Source organism: Nothoprocta perdicaria, unplaced genomic scaffold, assembly GCF_003342845.1.
Source record: "Nothoprocta perdicaria isolate Ctin4 unplaced genomic scaffold, notPer1 scaffold_23, whole genome shotgun sequence".
In the NCBI taxonomy this organism is placed as follows: Eukaryota; Metazoa; Chordata; class Aves; order Tinamiformes; family Tinamidae; genus Nothoprocta; species Nothoprocta perdicaria.
Window position 1 is genome coordinate 6,212,107 of NW_020455455.1, and position 14,762 is coordinate 6,226,868.

Below are 14,762 nucleotides of genomic sequence, written 5' to 3' on the forward strand. Positions count from 1 at the left end.
ATGTGTTTCATATTGTTGCTTTCAGAAATGCACTTTCTTACCTTAATGAAGGTTACTCACTACTTTATGTATGGCTTTTCCCTTTGTGAGTCCCTCTTATACTTCATTCCATAATGCTAGTCTCTCTCTATACATCTTATAGGCACACATTAAGAAATGGTTGAGCGATTGAATCACATAGTGTCACACAGTTTGTGACTGGGTGACATGCCAAGGAGGTTATTTAGTGACTAATTTCAAAAGGGGAGGAGAAATTGCAGGCTTGTCATGTGGAAAAGTACTTCAGTCTATTGAAGCAGCGTGACTTAGACGACCGGGTAAAGCAAGATGGCCTGTCCCTGTTGTGAGCAGAGAGAACAAGGAGCATTTTTACTGTTTAAAGACCTTTTCCCAGAAGGCATGGATAYATAAAATATTATACTGTAGACTGAGGATTTAGATTCGAGGTTGAAAACAAAAAGTGCTTTATTAGAAGAAGTGGAACCAAATGTTCATCTTACTGCTGTAGTCATACAGGTGATTTCCTTAAGTAACAGTAAGTGGCTTTAATTATTTCAGTGCAAAATCTTAACCAGATATTTTGTTTGTCTGTAGGTAACAATGTTGTCTTAAGAAAAAAATGGGAGCTTTACTGTGTTTTAATTGTAGAAACAATACCTATATGGTTTAAGCATAGCTAAAAAAAATTATGCCTGAACAAGCAGAGTTCCTAGAATCTGATGCGAAGGTCTCTTCTCTATTTGGTTGTAAGATCCATCTTCAACATGAGCACTGACATAGAGACAGGGTGAAGCAATCAAATATTGTTTTTGATATTGCCATTAAATTTGTTTTGTGGTTAACTTAGAGTTTTACGGATCTGTTTTGCGTTCAGTAAAAAGTGAAATAGGTATTCTTTGTTTTCCCCATGGGACCTTTGGGGTATGGTATGAATTAAATTTATATGTAAGTAAGGATATAAAAGGACATATTGAGACATGTAAAGTAGCATGAGTTAAAACATTTGGATAGCTGCAGGGGTTGGATTCATGTGCAAATGTGCTTTAAAGATACAGGTATAAAATAAGCGACAATAATGTTAAGAATGTGCTTGATTCTGTGCCCTATGGAAAGGGAAGTGATGGCGTGGCTGAGCTGTGCTGAATTCAAGCCAGTATATGGGCAGGTACTATACTGCACCATAAAGATTCTCTCCTAGTGGGTGAAATGGTGCTTATGCCACATGCTTCATGACATGGAGAAAGGCAAAGAGGTTGGATGTTGCAGCTGTACTGAGTGATCTGAGGGTGGCACCTCATCAAGGTGGGCTGAGGAGAAGACCCATATCCCCTCTTCAGGGGATTATGGCTGTGTGCTTCAGCTCCCATCTCGTAGGGCAGTGAGCAGCCATSCCGGTAAGCTTCTCTCTTGGTTTATTAAATATATTGGAGGATAAAGTGGATTTGCCATTGTTTACCATACATGGACAAGTCCAAAGAAACACCTAATATTGACTGCTTACAGCATTGCTGATAAGTGGAAAGAGAAGCATAGGATTAATAACATAGATAGAGGAAGGAAAACAAAGTGATTCTCTTCCTGTATCCATATATGTTTCATTAAGGATTCTCTTCTGCTCTTACCATTACGACCAGAAAATTATGGTTTCATAGACACTCTAAATTTTTAACTCAACTCTTTATACATTGTAAAACCCATTTTACAACTGGACATTTACCAAATCTATGCAAAAGAAGCTGAAAAACTGAAACTCAAATGCTTGCTATGGGTGAGGAGTGAATTATAATGATTGCTGAGTTTTCTCAGGGGTTCTAAAACTCCCTATCTGGAATAGCATCCAGAAAACAACTCTGGAAATTTGTGGAACATGTTAAGAAAAGAGCTATCTGGGTTTCAGAATTCTCTAAAATGAAAAAAAAAAAACATTTGAAATTCTATTTTCGCACAATGAACATTGAAATTTAAAAATGTACTGTAGATAGCAGCATGTTTTTTTACAATAGTCAAAAAGAGCAGCAGAAACCCAGCTGCTCCTTATAYCTTCTTTCTACTGTGGGGACAGACTCATCTGAGTCTGGTGTCCAGGTGTCCAAGCTGAGCCTGGGCTAGATGTTTTGTGCCCTTAAATGTCTATTTTGAGCATTGGGGCGTCCATTGTTAGCAAAAAGCACCAAGTTAACTTCTAGTATGGAAGTACTTTAGAGAACTGGAGACACTGAAACCCCTGGCATATTTTATCACAGTCTAGAAAACCATCCTAAAACTGTCACATACTCTGCAGATGAGACTGTGGAGGAGCCGGGCACTCTGCCTCAGGGCAAACTCTGGCCAAATTGCCCTAGGTTTATGAATCTGAAAATCCAAAACTCTCGAGCAGTCCAGAAATGTCTGATAAGAACTCTTGTTCATGTTTGACATCTGCTTTTTTTTTTCCAAACAACTTTTGCTTTACTGATGTTTCTACCAAATATTTCAGCTCTAGTGAATTAGTGTTGTCTGCTAAAATTATTTTTCATTGGAAACTTTGTGAGCAGAACAAACTATAAATGTTGCTAATGTGTTTGCAGTTGTTCATAGGGTGCTGGGCAGCTGGAGGAGCCCGCAGCTGCAGCCAACTATTTTTTCTGTAATGGCCTGACACAAAGGGAGAATTTACAGGAATTAAAAGACATACAAAGAATAGCCAAGAATAGACGAGTGTGATAACCCTTCAGTGAAGTCTGATAGCATGAGGAGGGTTTGGCTTCAGATAGTTAATCAATCTATATGTGTTTAACAGTTGTTTTCAGACTTACTGTCTGTTCTGTAGTTTTCAAATACACTGCTTCTTATTGTGAATGATAATATTTTAGAAATATCAGAACTATCTGACAGGTTTTTTTACCAAAGCTGATTTGTACTTTCAGATGTGCAAACCCAGTGTGAAAGAAAGACCAGTCATGACAGATATGATACCATAGTGGTGTTTTGTTTTGTTTTAAAGAAAGAGCAAACTAATGGCGTGTACTGTTGTTAAAGCTCTTTTAATTAATCTTTCCCTGATTAGCAAAGTGAAGGATTACCTCACTCTGCAGAGGATTTTCTTTTGGTGAGTGATTTCCTTAAAAGGTCTCTTACATACAGAAGAATTAATCACCGCTGTAGCAGTATTTAGCATTTCTGTAGCTTTTTCATCACGGATTCTCCAAGCTCTTGATGAAGTTCTTTGCAAGTGTCCCAAGTTTACTGTTGGGTGAGCCAGCTTGAAAAGCGCAGATGCAATTTCCTCAGGGCAACCGAGAGTGTCAGTGGGAGAGTAAGAAAGTAATAGCTTCACATACCTGAGAGGTGATTACTGGAGTCCGCTGGAAACCCCAGGGTGTCACGGGGAAGGTGTGTAGATGAATAGGGATCATCTAGATATTTTGGCAGGCTCAAATTCTTGGGACAAAGCCAATTGCTGTACTCTGTATTGACATAGATGAGGCTGGGGAGAGCAATGGGAAAGGCTGCCAGGTCAGATATCCTGCCCCACTTTTCCCTGTGCCTGTCGTTTGCTCTGAGATGCTTGTGGGTAACAGTGTCAGTCAGGCTGCATTTCTGGCACCCAGGTGTGTGCAGCTGCTCTTTGCAACCCATGAGGCCTATGATGGTAGTACTGCCCTTATTTTAGGGGAACTGTGATGGTTAAGGCTCCAGGAGAGGGAATAAGCCTTGTATTCTGCAGTGGAAGAGGTGCCAGGTCTGCCTGGCCCTTATGGGAGCTCCCGGGAGCACAGGACAATCTTTCTAAGGGCTCTTCTAAGATATTTGGGTGAATGTATGGCCATTTTCCTACCTTTCTGCATATCAAAATGCAGCCACTTGTCGAGTATGCAAACTAATTCTGAAATTATAAACACAGATACTTTTGTATACAATTTACTGTTCAGTGCATGACCAATTTCTCTATTGGTCCATTTGTAAAGAAAATGCAAATCCATACTTTTTAGTATAAGTCTTAAGACTTAAGGGTTATTTGACCAAGAGAACTCCAAAGGAGCTGCTTAAACAGGGTATGACYTTCTTTTACACAGGAAGTGGAAAAACAATCGGAGTGATACCCCTWCCCCTCTAATGTTACGTACAAAAACTGTAGTACTTTTGCCATATCGCAAACTGAAGAGCCAATAAGCAACTTTCTGCTTCAGGGATATAAAGTCTGTGAGCGGTAAGAACAAGGAAGAGCCATGTGCTAAAGAAAACCACACCCTGAGGCAAATATATTACATAGCTGCCATTGGAAAGCACCTGATCCCATGCTTGCCTTAAAACCTTCTTCCTTTTGCCCTCAAAGCAATTGGCTGAGATAGCACATAGTACTTACAGGCTCTGATAAGCCCCAAATCCTCTTTCTCTGTGCCTCTGCGGCACAGTTTAAGAACATGTGGCCTGGGACAGCCCACCTATTAGAACATGTCTTGGCCTTGAGCGACACAGAACTTGTGAGGCAGAGGGCAGGAAGAAGCAAACAGCAGAGAATTAGTTGTATAAATGAGAGGAAGGGCATGCCTTGAATATCCTGAAGAAGACATAGATGAGAAAACCATGCTAGGCATTTTAGAAGTTGCATTAGGTAAGAATCTGGAGATGTTTAGAGAAGAATCTGGAGATGTTTAGAGAGGAGGGAGGCAGGAAGAGTGAAGACATTGAGCAGGTGGAAGCGGATGCTGTCATCGCCACGACAGGCTGAGTGCCGCCACCCTGTCGCCAGCTCGCGTCGCTGCGCAGGCCGCGGGCCCCAGTGTTGGCGCCGCGGGCGCCCTTGGACTCTGCGGCTCTGCTCCTGCTCCCCTTCGGMACGCTCCACCCGGGGACTGAGTCACGTATTAAAATAGTATGTGAACTTTTCAGGAAGGGGTTGTCCGCGCAGGGATCTGTGCCCTGCCCAGCCCAGTAAGGCTTCCATTTGAGCTACGTGCTATTTTAATGCAAAGCGAAAAGTAAACAGGGGCATATAGGTCAGTATGTGGGCATAGGGTAAATGTCAAGTTCTGGCCAGTTGTGTTTTGAGCAATAGCTTAGACCTATGTGTGAACTCTTTTATTTTCATCTTAATGTATGGCAATACTTGAATGTGAAAAATAGAATTTTTTTAAAGTTTTTATTTGACTTAAACATTAATGAGCACATACAGGAATATGAGGTCCAGAGGTTATATGTTATTAAACCTGTCATTTTCAAAGTTTTCCTTGGAAATTTTCTCTCTACTGCTAACACTGGACTCACCCTCTCACTGTAACCCAGTGCYGCCTTGTGTCTGTGGTTCCTGTGACTTGAAATACTTCTCGTGTACCTGTTGTAGCTTTAGCTGCATCTCCCTGGAGCTGTGACCCCAAAGCTGCCCAGAGTCTGCGGGAGGCTTTTCATTCTTCGGCTGAGGTCTAGCATCTGAATGTGCAATACAGCCAAGCGTGTTGCAGTGTTTTGTGAATCTGGATGGACAACTATGTAGAATGCCCACTGATAATTGTATTAGTACTGTTTAGTTGTGTTTTATTTCAAATTCCATATGACAGTATTCCTCTGTGCATATTAAAGAAAAATGACCCAACTCCTTGGCTGGAAGACTTTTGTCTGGCTCATTTATAACCCATCCCAGCGCACTCCTTTGTTCTGTTAGGCTTATTTATTATTGCTGCGACCAAAGTCAGGTTATCTTCTTTCTTCTTCCTGATACCTGATACTGCAAACTTTTGATCTCTGGCCTTGGGGAACGTCGTTTGTAATGCCCAAGCGTGGAGCCCGCTGTGATGAGAACAGCAATTGTTTATATGCCGCCATTGTAATTCCTTTACCAGTGGAAAAACCTGTGGTGGGGCAGGAGTGGAATATAATTTCTTGCTTTGTCAGCCATGGATCACTAACTGCAGTGGATCCAGCCATATGGTCAAAACAGGGAGTGAGCAGCAGGGAAATGGTGAAGATTTCAGATCAACAACTTCCACTCTGAATTACTGAGCGCTGCATAACCTCAGGGATGTGTTCAGTGACACTGAGTTTTCCAGACCCACCTGAAAGTGGTGGTGTTGGACAGTTGAGGTTGCCAACTCGCATCTTAAAAGGTTTTTTTTTTTTTTTTCCCTTCCTTTTCTTACCTCCATGATGGCTTCCAGATGACTTTGATCTCCCGTTTTCTTCCCCCGACCTTAGAAGCACCACAGCAGTGCCTGTGTGCTAGGGAAAGATTTTATCTTGTGCCCATCAGTGACATGGGCTATCAGTGACAATGTTTGGTTACCTACAGAGGTCATTCATGGGCAGGGTGGGACATTTTGGTCTCAGAAGTCAATGCATGTTTTTCACTGCAGTTTTCTGCCATAGCTATTTAACAAAACACTCATGTGCAGGTGTCTTCCTGTTCCTTGCTTGTTCATTCATTCCTGATAGCACCGACTGTTGCTGTTTATATGACAGTAATAAAATGTTCAGTTGCTTTTGTAGCACATGGTCCACAAAGTGTCTGAAACTCTTATCTCTCATCACAAAACAGGAAGCCTTTGGCATGTGCATTATATAGGCTAACCGTTTTCACGTGCCTCAAATATCTTGTTGTCACAAAATGTTTGCGCATGTCCTTCCTTGTGCTTGGTGTAAGACATTATTGTTCATAGAAATAGAGGTCATGTCAAGGAATTAGAAAAGGCAAATTCATGCTATGAAGTAAATGGCCAGTTGGTTATGATACTTATTTTACTTGACCGAAGACTTGGACTTATATATGATACAAAAAAACACCAGTGTCTTCCTTCTGGTTTGGGATCAGTCAACTGTAGCCCGTGTGCTTGTTGGATCACTGAACTGTTCAAGCCCACTATTTGTTTTGTGTACCTAGAGCTCCAGGTGCTAAAAACTGTGATCACAGCTTGGGGAGGATAGGATGAGATTAATATAAAATGATATTCTGCTAAATAAAAGCATTTTTAAAACTTTCATACWCCTTTAACACACAGTCCATTTTCTTGCTGTTTGTGGATTTTATTTTCTCCAGGCACTGAAGTGCCAAGGTATTTCACTTATCTATATGCCAAATTTCTTGATGTTTTTGGAGGGATCTTGCTCGCTTTCCTTTCTGTAGCTGATGTCAAGGCGCTCACGACTCGTGTCACACTCCGTTCCTTCAGTAACGTGACGCCCTGTGTGTTTTCCCTCTGTTTGCAGATGCAGAGGGAAATGGCCTACGCGGGCCGCGAGGGGCCCGGCGGCTCCCGGCCCGGCTCCGCCGCGCACGCCATGCCCAGCTCGCCGCCGGCCACGCCGGTGCCGCACTCCATGCCGCCTTCGCCGTCCCGCATCCCCTATGGGGGCGGCCGGCCCCTGGGGGTGCCGGGAAACGCCACCATCCCCCGGGACCGGCTCTCCAGCCTGCCGGCCTCACGCTCCATCTCGCCCAGCCCCAGCGCCATCCTGGAGAGGAGGGACGTGAAGCCCGATGAGGACATGAGCGGCAAAAACCTCACTCTGATCCGCAACGAGGGCCTGTATGGAGACCCCTACCTGTTCCACGAGGGGAGGATGAGCGTGGCAGTGCCCCACGGCGGGCACCCCCTCGATGTCCCTGACCACGTCGTGGCCTATCACCGCGGGGCCATGCGGTCATCGAGCACCTACTGCAACCCCGCCATGCCACCCGAGATGCTGGAGCAGTCCCTGTACAGACAGAAATCCCGCAAGTACCCGGAGAGCCACCTGCCCACGCTGAGCTCCAAGACGCCGCCAGCATCGCCCCACCGGGCGGCCGACGTGCGCATGGTCGACGTGCACCCTCACCACAACGCCCACGTGGCCCCCCACACCATGCAGCCCGACAGGTCCTCCCCCAGCCGCCAGTCCTTCAAAAAGGAGCCCGCGTACGCGGAGGCGAAAGCGCGCAGCGCCATGGGCCTCGCGGGCATGGCCGAGGTGGCGCCGAGTCCCACTGACAGACAGGCCTTTGGCTACGGGTCGCCGGCGCTGCCCAAGGACAAGGAGACCAGGTAAGGCGGCGCGGGACGCGCTCGTGGCCACGTGCCCTGCGTCACCGCCTGGCGCCCGGGGAATATGGTGAGCTCGTGACCGCCCCCCGGCCAGCTCCTCACCCCAAAGGGTGGTCAACCGGTGATGAATCCCCACTTCTTGTCATTTGTGTGAACCTCAGTCGCTGGGAAGAGTGAAATAAACTAGGGCTTTTCTTGGCAGACAACCCAGTCGTGTTACAAGAACAAATGATGCTCTGTCCCTGTTAATAAGAGGATGTATTTCACCTCCCGTTAAGAATGACACTCTGATATTACAATTTTGCTTCTTTATGGAGTGGAGTTTTTTTCTCATCTAGCGTTAGGAAATGGGAAGAATTTATCATCACTGTCTCATCTCCTGTAAAGCATGAATTTGCATAAAAATAGGACAGTTGTTTATAATAACGCTCCTCGAGGGGAAATTGCTGAGATGAGCAAGTCTGTCCCAGGGAAGTGATTGCAACAAGACAGCCGTTCCCGTGGCTTTTCCGGCTCCGTGCTGGAACCCCCGTTTCCCTGAGCACCGGGATCCACGAAGGGGAGCAGAGCGGTTGCGCTGCCCGTCGCTTGCTGTGTGTTGATCTCCAGTGTGCTGTTTGTGCTGTTCACTTTTATGGCGCTCTTTAGGGAAGCGAAGACGAATAGCTGGGAAGTGCTGAGCTCACGAGGGCCAAAGGTAACTGCTGACTGCCTCAACTCCTGGTATGGAGCTTCCTAAAAGCCTGGGGGGTCCCCCCTGTCCGAGCCGCTTGTTCAGAGATAAGTTGCAGCTGGCCGTGTGAGGCCAGAAAGAAGGATATGTCCTGATGTCCCTTTCTTGGGAGAGAGATGAGGATGGAGGGAAAGCACCCACCCAATGACAACAAAAAAGGGGTAGTTATGTTGGCACACGGGTGTAAGTGAGGGGCTAATCCAGTCCAGGGTCAGTGAAACACGGTCTGTCTTTATTTCAGAGGAAATGATACATATACCTGACATTTCGTTTCAAGTTCCATTGCTGCAACTAGGAAATAAATTGAAATATATATTTGCTATTTCTACTCCAAGAGAGAGCTTTCAGATATAATTTTGCAAGGTTTGGGTAAGGAGGACTGAAAATAAGGGAGGACACCAACTTTCCTGTCTGTGCTACTTCATTTCTCCCCTTGGGACATCTCATCTGTGCAGTCAGATACACAGATATGCATGGTATATTTGTGTATTTGTGTATACATACTTGTGGATATGCAAAGGGTGACTATACAGACAGCTCTGCAGCTTCTTAAGGGGAGCTTCACACCAGGAGTTTTAGTACTGATCCTGAGGTGTATTTACAGTGATGAAAATAGCATCTGCGTAATTGCACTTCCAAATATATACATGCCCATACATTCAGCAGAGTGTGTATTAGCCAAACTATATTGAAAGGTTCATTCTGAGAACTGTTTCTTATGGGTTGTAGCACTTCTTTTTGAACCTAGAAAAACTATGATTAAAAAAAAAAAAAATTACCAAAAACAGTTAATGCAAATAGGTCTATTTTGTAAGCACTGCAGAATTGAGTGCTGTAAAAGTTATTTTAGCTTTATAACAATTTTATAAACTCAGAAAACAACTACTCCCAAGAATGTGCTAAGTTTATGCAGGCCAAGATGATCATTTCCTGCTTCAGTATTGGTTGAATTGTTACAATTTCATTAAAAGTACACAGGAGGTGAGGTTCAAAAAGTAGCAAAGTACCTGTACCTTGCAGTGTAGGCCTGACTGTTTTCACCCCTGAGCATGAATTTACCTCTGCGAGTCAGGGTGTTTAGGGACTGGAGGTGTAGGGCTGGATTCCTCCTCTTCAGGCATGGTCAAAACCAGGTTTTGTTGAAGAAAATGGGACTGCTGTGTCTGTAATGCTAACTGCATAATGCTAACAGTTTTGAGCCCATAGAAGACTGAAAAAGGTGAAAACTGACACTTCCCATCCCTTCTTTTTGGAGTTTCCAGTTTTCATTTTGCACTGTGGAAGCCAGTCTTGTCAAACCTGTTATTTAAGCCTGAGTTAGGGGGAGGTTAGTATGTGGGTTGCTTCACCTAATTCTTTCTTTTATGAGCTTTACCTCAAGTGTTTTCAAGGTARCTACTTCTGTGGTATAAAAGCAGTGAATAAATTCTTTTACTAATTCATTTACCAGAAGAATTTCATTTAAAACAGAAAGGAAATAAGCTCATAGAGACTTCAATAAGTGAAATACAATTGTATTCCTACGCACACAAGGTATTAAWGTAGTAGCAGGTTGCAATAACTCATCTTTAAACATTCATCATTCCTTAAAACGGAGGTTTAAAGGAAGATAAGTACATTTTTGTGAGTAACCATGAGCTGCTTAAACAGTGATTTGTTGTTGCAGTGATTGGTTTTTTTTTTTTGACTAGACCATTTATAAAGCTTGTGGTGGACAGTTCTGGAAGTTACTGCAGCCAGAGCAGATGTTTAAATATTGAGAAATTGGAAAATAAGTTCTTCTTCCAAAAGTAACTTTAACCTAGCTGTATTAAATGCCATTTAACTTGCGTTCTTTGCGTGTAAAGTACAATTTGTGTTGCAAAATTGTAGGTTATTTGATAGTGCTGAAAACATGTAAATGCTGCTACTCACTACCACAGTCTCTGAAATAGCAGTGTAATGTTATCCATCCCTTTTCCTCCAGAAGCATTTCAGGAGCAGACTGCGGGCTCTTTTGTGCCCAAGCACACCTTTGGTCCTCTTCCTTTTATGCCACATTCTAGTGGAAGGAGTTGATGGTAGAACATGGTTCGCACAACAACAGATGTGATCACATTCACCACTTGTGACCTTTTGTGTACGCCTAAAGTGTCATGGCCACATCCAGGATATTGGATTTTGTTACCATCATAAAAATGCTTTATTGTTGGATTCTTTTAAGAATGGATGGCCTCTGCTATTCATKAGGAAAAAATATTTACTGAATTCATGCTCTGCAAAGGCGACAGTGATGCACTGAGAATTGTGCTACTAGCCCTTGCAAATAGGCCCTCTCAGTCTTTTGAGTCCAAACCCAACTGAGAGAAGCATGGTGGATATTTTCAGGGCTTTATTTCTCAAGGGCTTTGTGGTGATAGTAGAATAGATTGTAAAAAAACTTTTTTTTTTTTTAGCTTTTAGTGATAGCATTTTTTTTCCAGAATTTCAGTTTCAGGAAAACTTTGAGCTTTTCCCTTTGAATACGTCAGGTTTGATGGGTGAGCAGTCCCTACAGGGATGCTTGGAAAGGGAATAGTCCCCATTGGAMCTTCCGCCCTCAGTGGCCTCCTGCCGCCAGGAGGGAGCAGTGGGCAGTCATCAGTTCTGGAGATGGAGCAGTGATCATCACCCTCCAGGACTACTGTTGACCATAGAAACCTGTGTCTGCTGCACCCCTCACAGGTCTGWGGCCAGGACTCTGCAATCTGGAAGCTTCCAGAAAACATCTTGGCAGCTGGAAGCACTGTGCCCTTGCAGAAGGCCAGGATTGCGAGTTGCTTTATGAACGGGCTTGGATGATGGGGCAAAAAGGATGATCATGGGTGACCAGCRCAGGATGGAGGAGGGATAAACAGCCCTTCAAGCTCCTGCTCTTGGCAGAACCATCTGGAGGAGTGTGAAGAGCCAGCTCTTGAACTACAGCTGTAAAATATCACATATGCCAGAGCTTCCTTTTTTTGCTTTAAATTCAAGCTTTAAGAAGTTTGAATTTGACCTTAATTTTAGAAGATTGAAATGTCTAATCTCCTACACAGATAACCTGCCTTTTTTTCCCCAGTAAGATTAAAAAAAAAAAAAAAAGTTAAAAAAAAAGTCTCTCTCATAGGGTTATGTAGGAAGAAATGCATTTTTTTTCTCTCTTTGACCTTTTGATTACAGTACAGACTCTACTCAATTTAACTATAAAACTTGAAATCACTAGGAATTTTTCTCCAGGATAGCTTGATAATTAGCTCATGGTGTCGGCCTTGCTGTTTGAGTATGTCTGTTATGGACGAGGCACTGCACAGCCTCGGGTATGAACAGGTAGGATATGAACATGAACGAACAGTACAGCCCAGTTTCTGGTCTGTGTCTGTACAAAGCACGAGGCATCTTCTCAGTGATGTGAGTATTAAACCTGTCCTCAGGAGAGGGAAGGAACATGCAGGTCACACTTGGATAGCATTGTGGTGAGCAGAAGGTACTGATTTAGCAATTACTGCCTCCTGCTTGGGATTACATCCAGTGAGTTGCACTGTAAGAATGACATGAAACCTCAAAGAAAATGTAGGGAAGAAATTTAATAATGAAATCTGATGTCTCGGTGTAGCTCCTAGATGAGCAAGGGCTTGTTTTGATTGTACCGAGTTTGGAGAGGGAGATCCTTGGGCAGGGCCTGAGGCCCTGGACGTGTGTGGGGTCGGGAGAGGTGGCACAGGCCTGGTGAGCACCAAGCACATCCTCTGTTGGCCGAGCGCTCTGACAGGCCAAAGCCAAGCCTGTCTGAGCAGCCTGCTGGAACCAGGGTGGGTCTTCTGGTCTAGACCCTTCCCCTCGTCCTCTACCACTCTGGTTGGGCTCTCCTGGTGCTTGTAGGAACAGCACAGAGCTGCAATGCCAGCCCCATACAACARCTTTCCTCTCTGCTGGAGAAGTGTCCCTCCCTGCTCTGCTTTCATGTTGGAGAGGTGCAAATTTATCCTGAACTGTAGGAAGGGACCATGGAACTGCTGCTGTAAAGAAAAAAAAAAAAAGTGCTGTAAAGCCCCTTCTTCCAGCCACTGGTGTTTCTGAAGAAGATGTTCCTGGGCAAGTTCCTGGGCTTGCAGTCCCCATTGCTATGGCTCGTGCTTGGTGTGGACCCATAGCTGGGTCCAGTTCAACCCAGCATACCTGAATGCAAGGACAAAGTAGGAAATATAGTGTTCAGCATCAAAAATGTTCAAGTTTTACAGCGAAAGCACTGCATCTCTGGCATAGGCTGAGGAGAACGTTTATTCTCTCCCTCCAACTCCTTTGGCCCATTATGATGTTGGGAATGGGGACTCCTGCCAGCCCTTCTTGTGGGAACCAGAGGAAATGGGTGAAAAAGCAGGAGAGCCTGTTGCTCCTCTTCAGGGGGCTGCAGTCCATGCCATGAGAGGTGACACTGGTGCTTACAGCAGCGTGGAGAGAACCCTGTTGCTGGTCTGCTGTGAAACATTGATCTCTGAAAATCAGGTCACTTGAATTCCTAAAAGGTGTCTCATTTCAGACACCTGTTTTAGAAATATTTGGTGTCAATGACTATAAAGAGTCCAGGTATTAGAATGAAAAAATAGGGGGTGAAAAAAAAACCTGGCTTGTCTCTATCTGAATAACTCCAGAACGTCCACAGATTCTTTGCATTCTTAATGTTTTTAGCATATGAAAAATAATGTTCTCTATTCAATTGATTCCAGTATTTCCTTCTTCTTTTTTTTTTTTTTTTTATCATCTCCAATCTTTGGAACATCCCTCTCCATCTTAACAACATATTTTCCTAGATTTCATGGCTAAAGACAAGATCAACTTTGTGTTTCTGTAATTTCATTTGAAGCAGAAAATTGTTTCCAGATTATCAAATATGGGATGGAAAAAACATCATATTTATGAATTGGTAATGCAGATAGACTTCCAATTGGGTTTAGTTCCAGGAAGGGCTTGTGATGATTATCTGGGAAAAAAAATGTTTTCATTATTAAGTGTCAAAAATGCTGCATTGAAATTGGTTCGAATATGTTTATCCCAGGCTTTCAGTACTTGCTTTCATTCCAAAAGTCACTGTAGCCTGAACCAGTTTCTTCTTTTAAAACTTAAAGTAGTGGAAATTCTGTAACATAGTGGTTGGTTYGAAATGGATTAGACTAGTCTTCTTACCAGATCGACTAGTCTTCCCATCACTGTTCAAAGTATCTTTTTACATGAGGAGAGCCGAGAAGGCAGCGCACACCATGTGAAGCTGCAGCAAGAGCGTGGCAGGCGACCGAGGGCTGGATGAGCGGTCTCTTGTTGCACCCTTTGTGTTTGGCACCTCATTAATTGTCTTACTCTCCATTTGCCTTAACACCGGCGTGTCTCAGTGTCTCCCACCTGCTTGCTGTCCCAGCAAACCTGTTTCATTCCCAGAGTGCGAATGGAATAGTCTGGATTAGTCAAGCTGACTGACTGGCAACTTGGCTGGTTGCTCACGTTGTGTTATCTCCGCTCGCTTTGCCCTGTGTTTATCAAACGGCATCACTGTTTTGGTCACCAAACTGTGACTGGTGCTGGAGGCAGCGCTCGTTGCTCCTGCACCTGCATCACCTGGCAGCAATGGATGGCAGCCTGACCTGGGCTTGGAGGTGCCACCTCTGGCACCTTGGTCTGGGTGCACAGCCTGCTGTCATTCGTGTGTCGKGGTCGCTGCTCTCGGTCACTTGCTTTTTGAGAAGTTGTATCTCTGGTCATCACCCACCATCACAGCCTGTTCTAAGCATCTGCTTCTGTGTGTTTCCCCGGTCACTTCACTTGGGTCATATAAGGACCCACTTTCAGAAGGACCTGTGTGAGGTTCCCTATGGATGTGTGGCTGTGTTGTAGGGGCCCTTGCTGTAGTGGCATGTGAGTACATACATACTGGTCTGGTTTGGGGCTGCCAAGGCAGGCACCTGATACCCGCCTACCACATGCATTCGTGTAACAGCATGCAAAGATCACCACACAAAAGCTAGTCTTTCTATCCCCAGAACGTC

The 14,762-nt window shown here is 44.2% G+C and overlaps 1 protein-coding gene across 2 annotated transcripts in view; it reads left to right on the plus strand.

Annotated features, from left to right (window-relative positions):
- Nucleotides 1–14,762, plus strand: part of KIAA1217 (KIAA1217 ortholog) — a 165,506-nt gene that overhangs the window by 111,140 nt on the left and 39,604 nt on the right. For both annotated transcript variants that reach the window (XM_026039448.1, XM_026039449.1), the window contains exon 6: nt 7,180–7,994. In XM_026039448.1, coding sequence (XP_025895233.1) covers nt 7,180–7,994 — 815 coding nt within the window. The remainder of the gene's footprint in view (nt 1–7,179; nt 7,995–14,762) is intronic.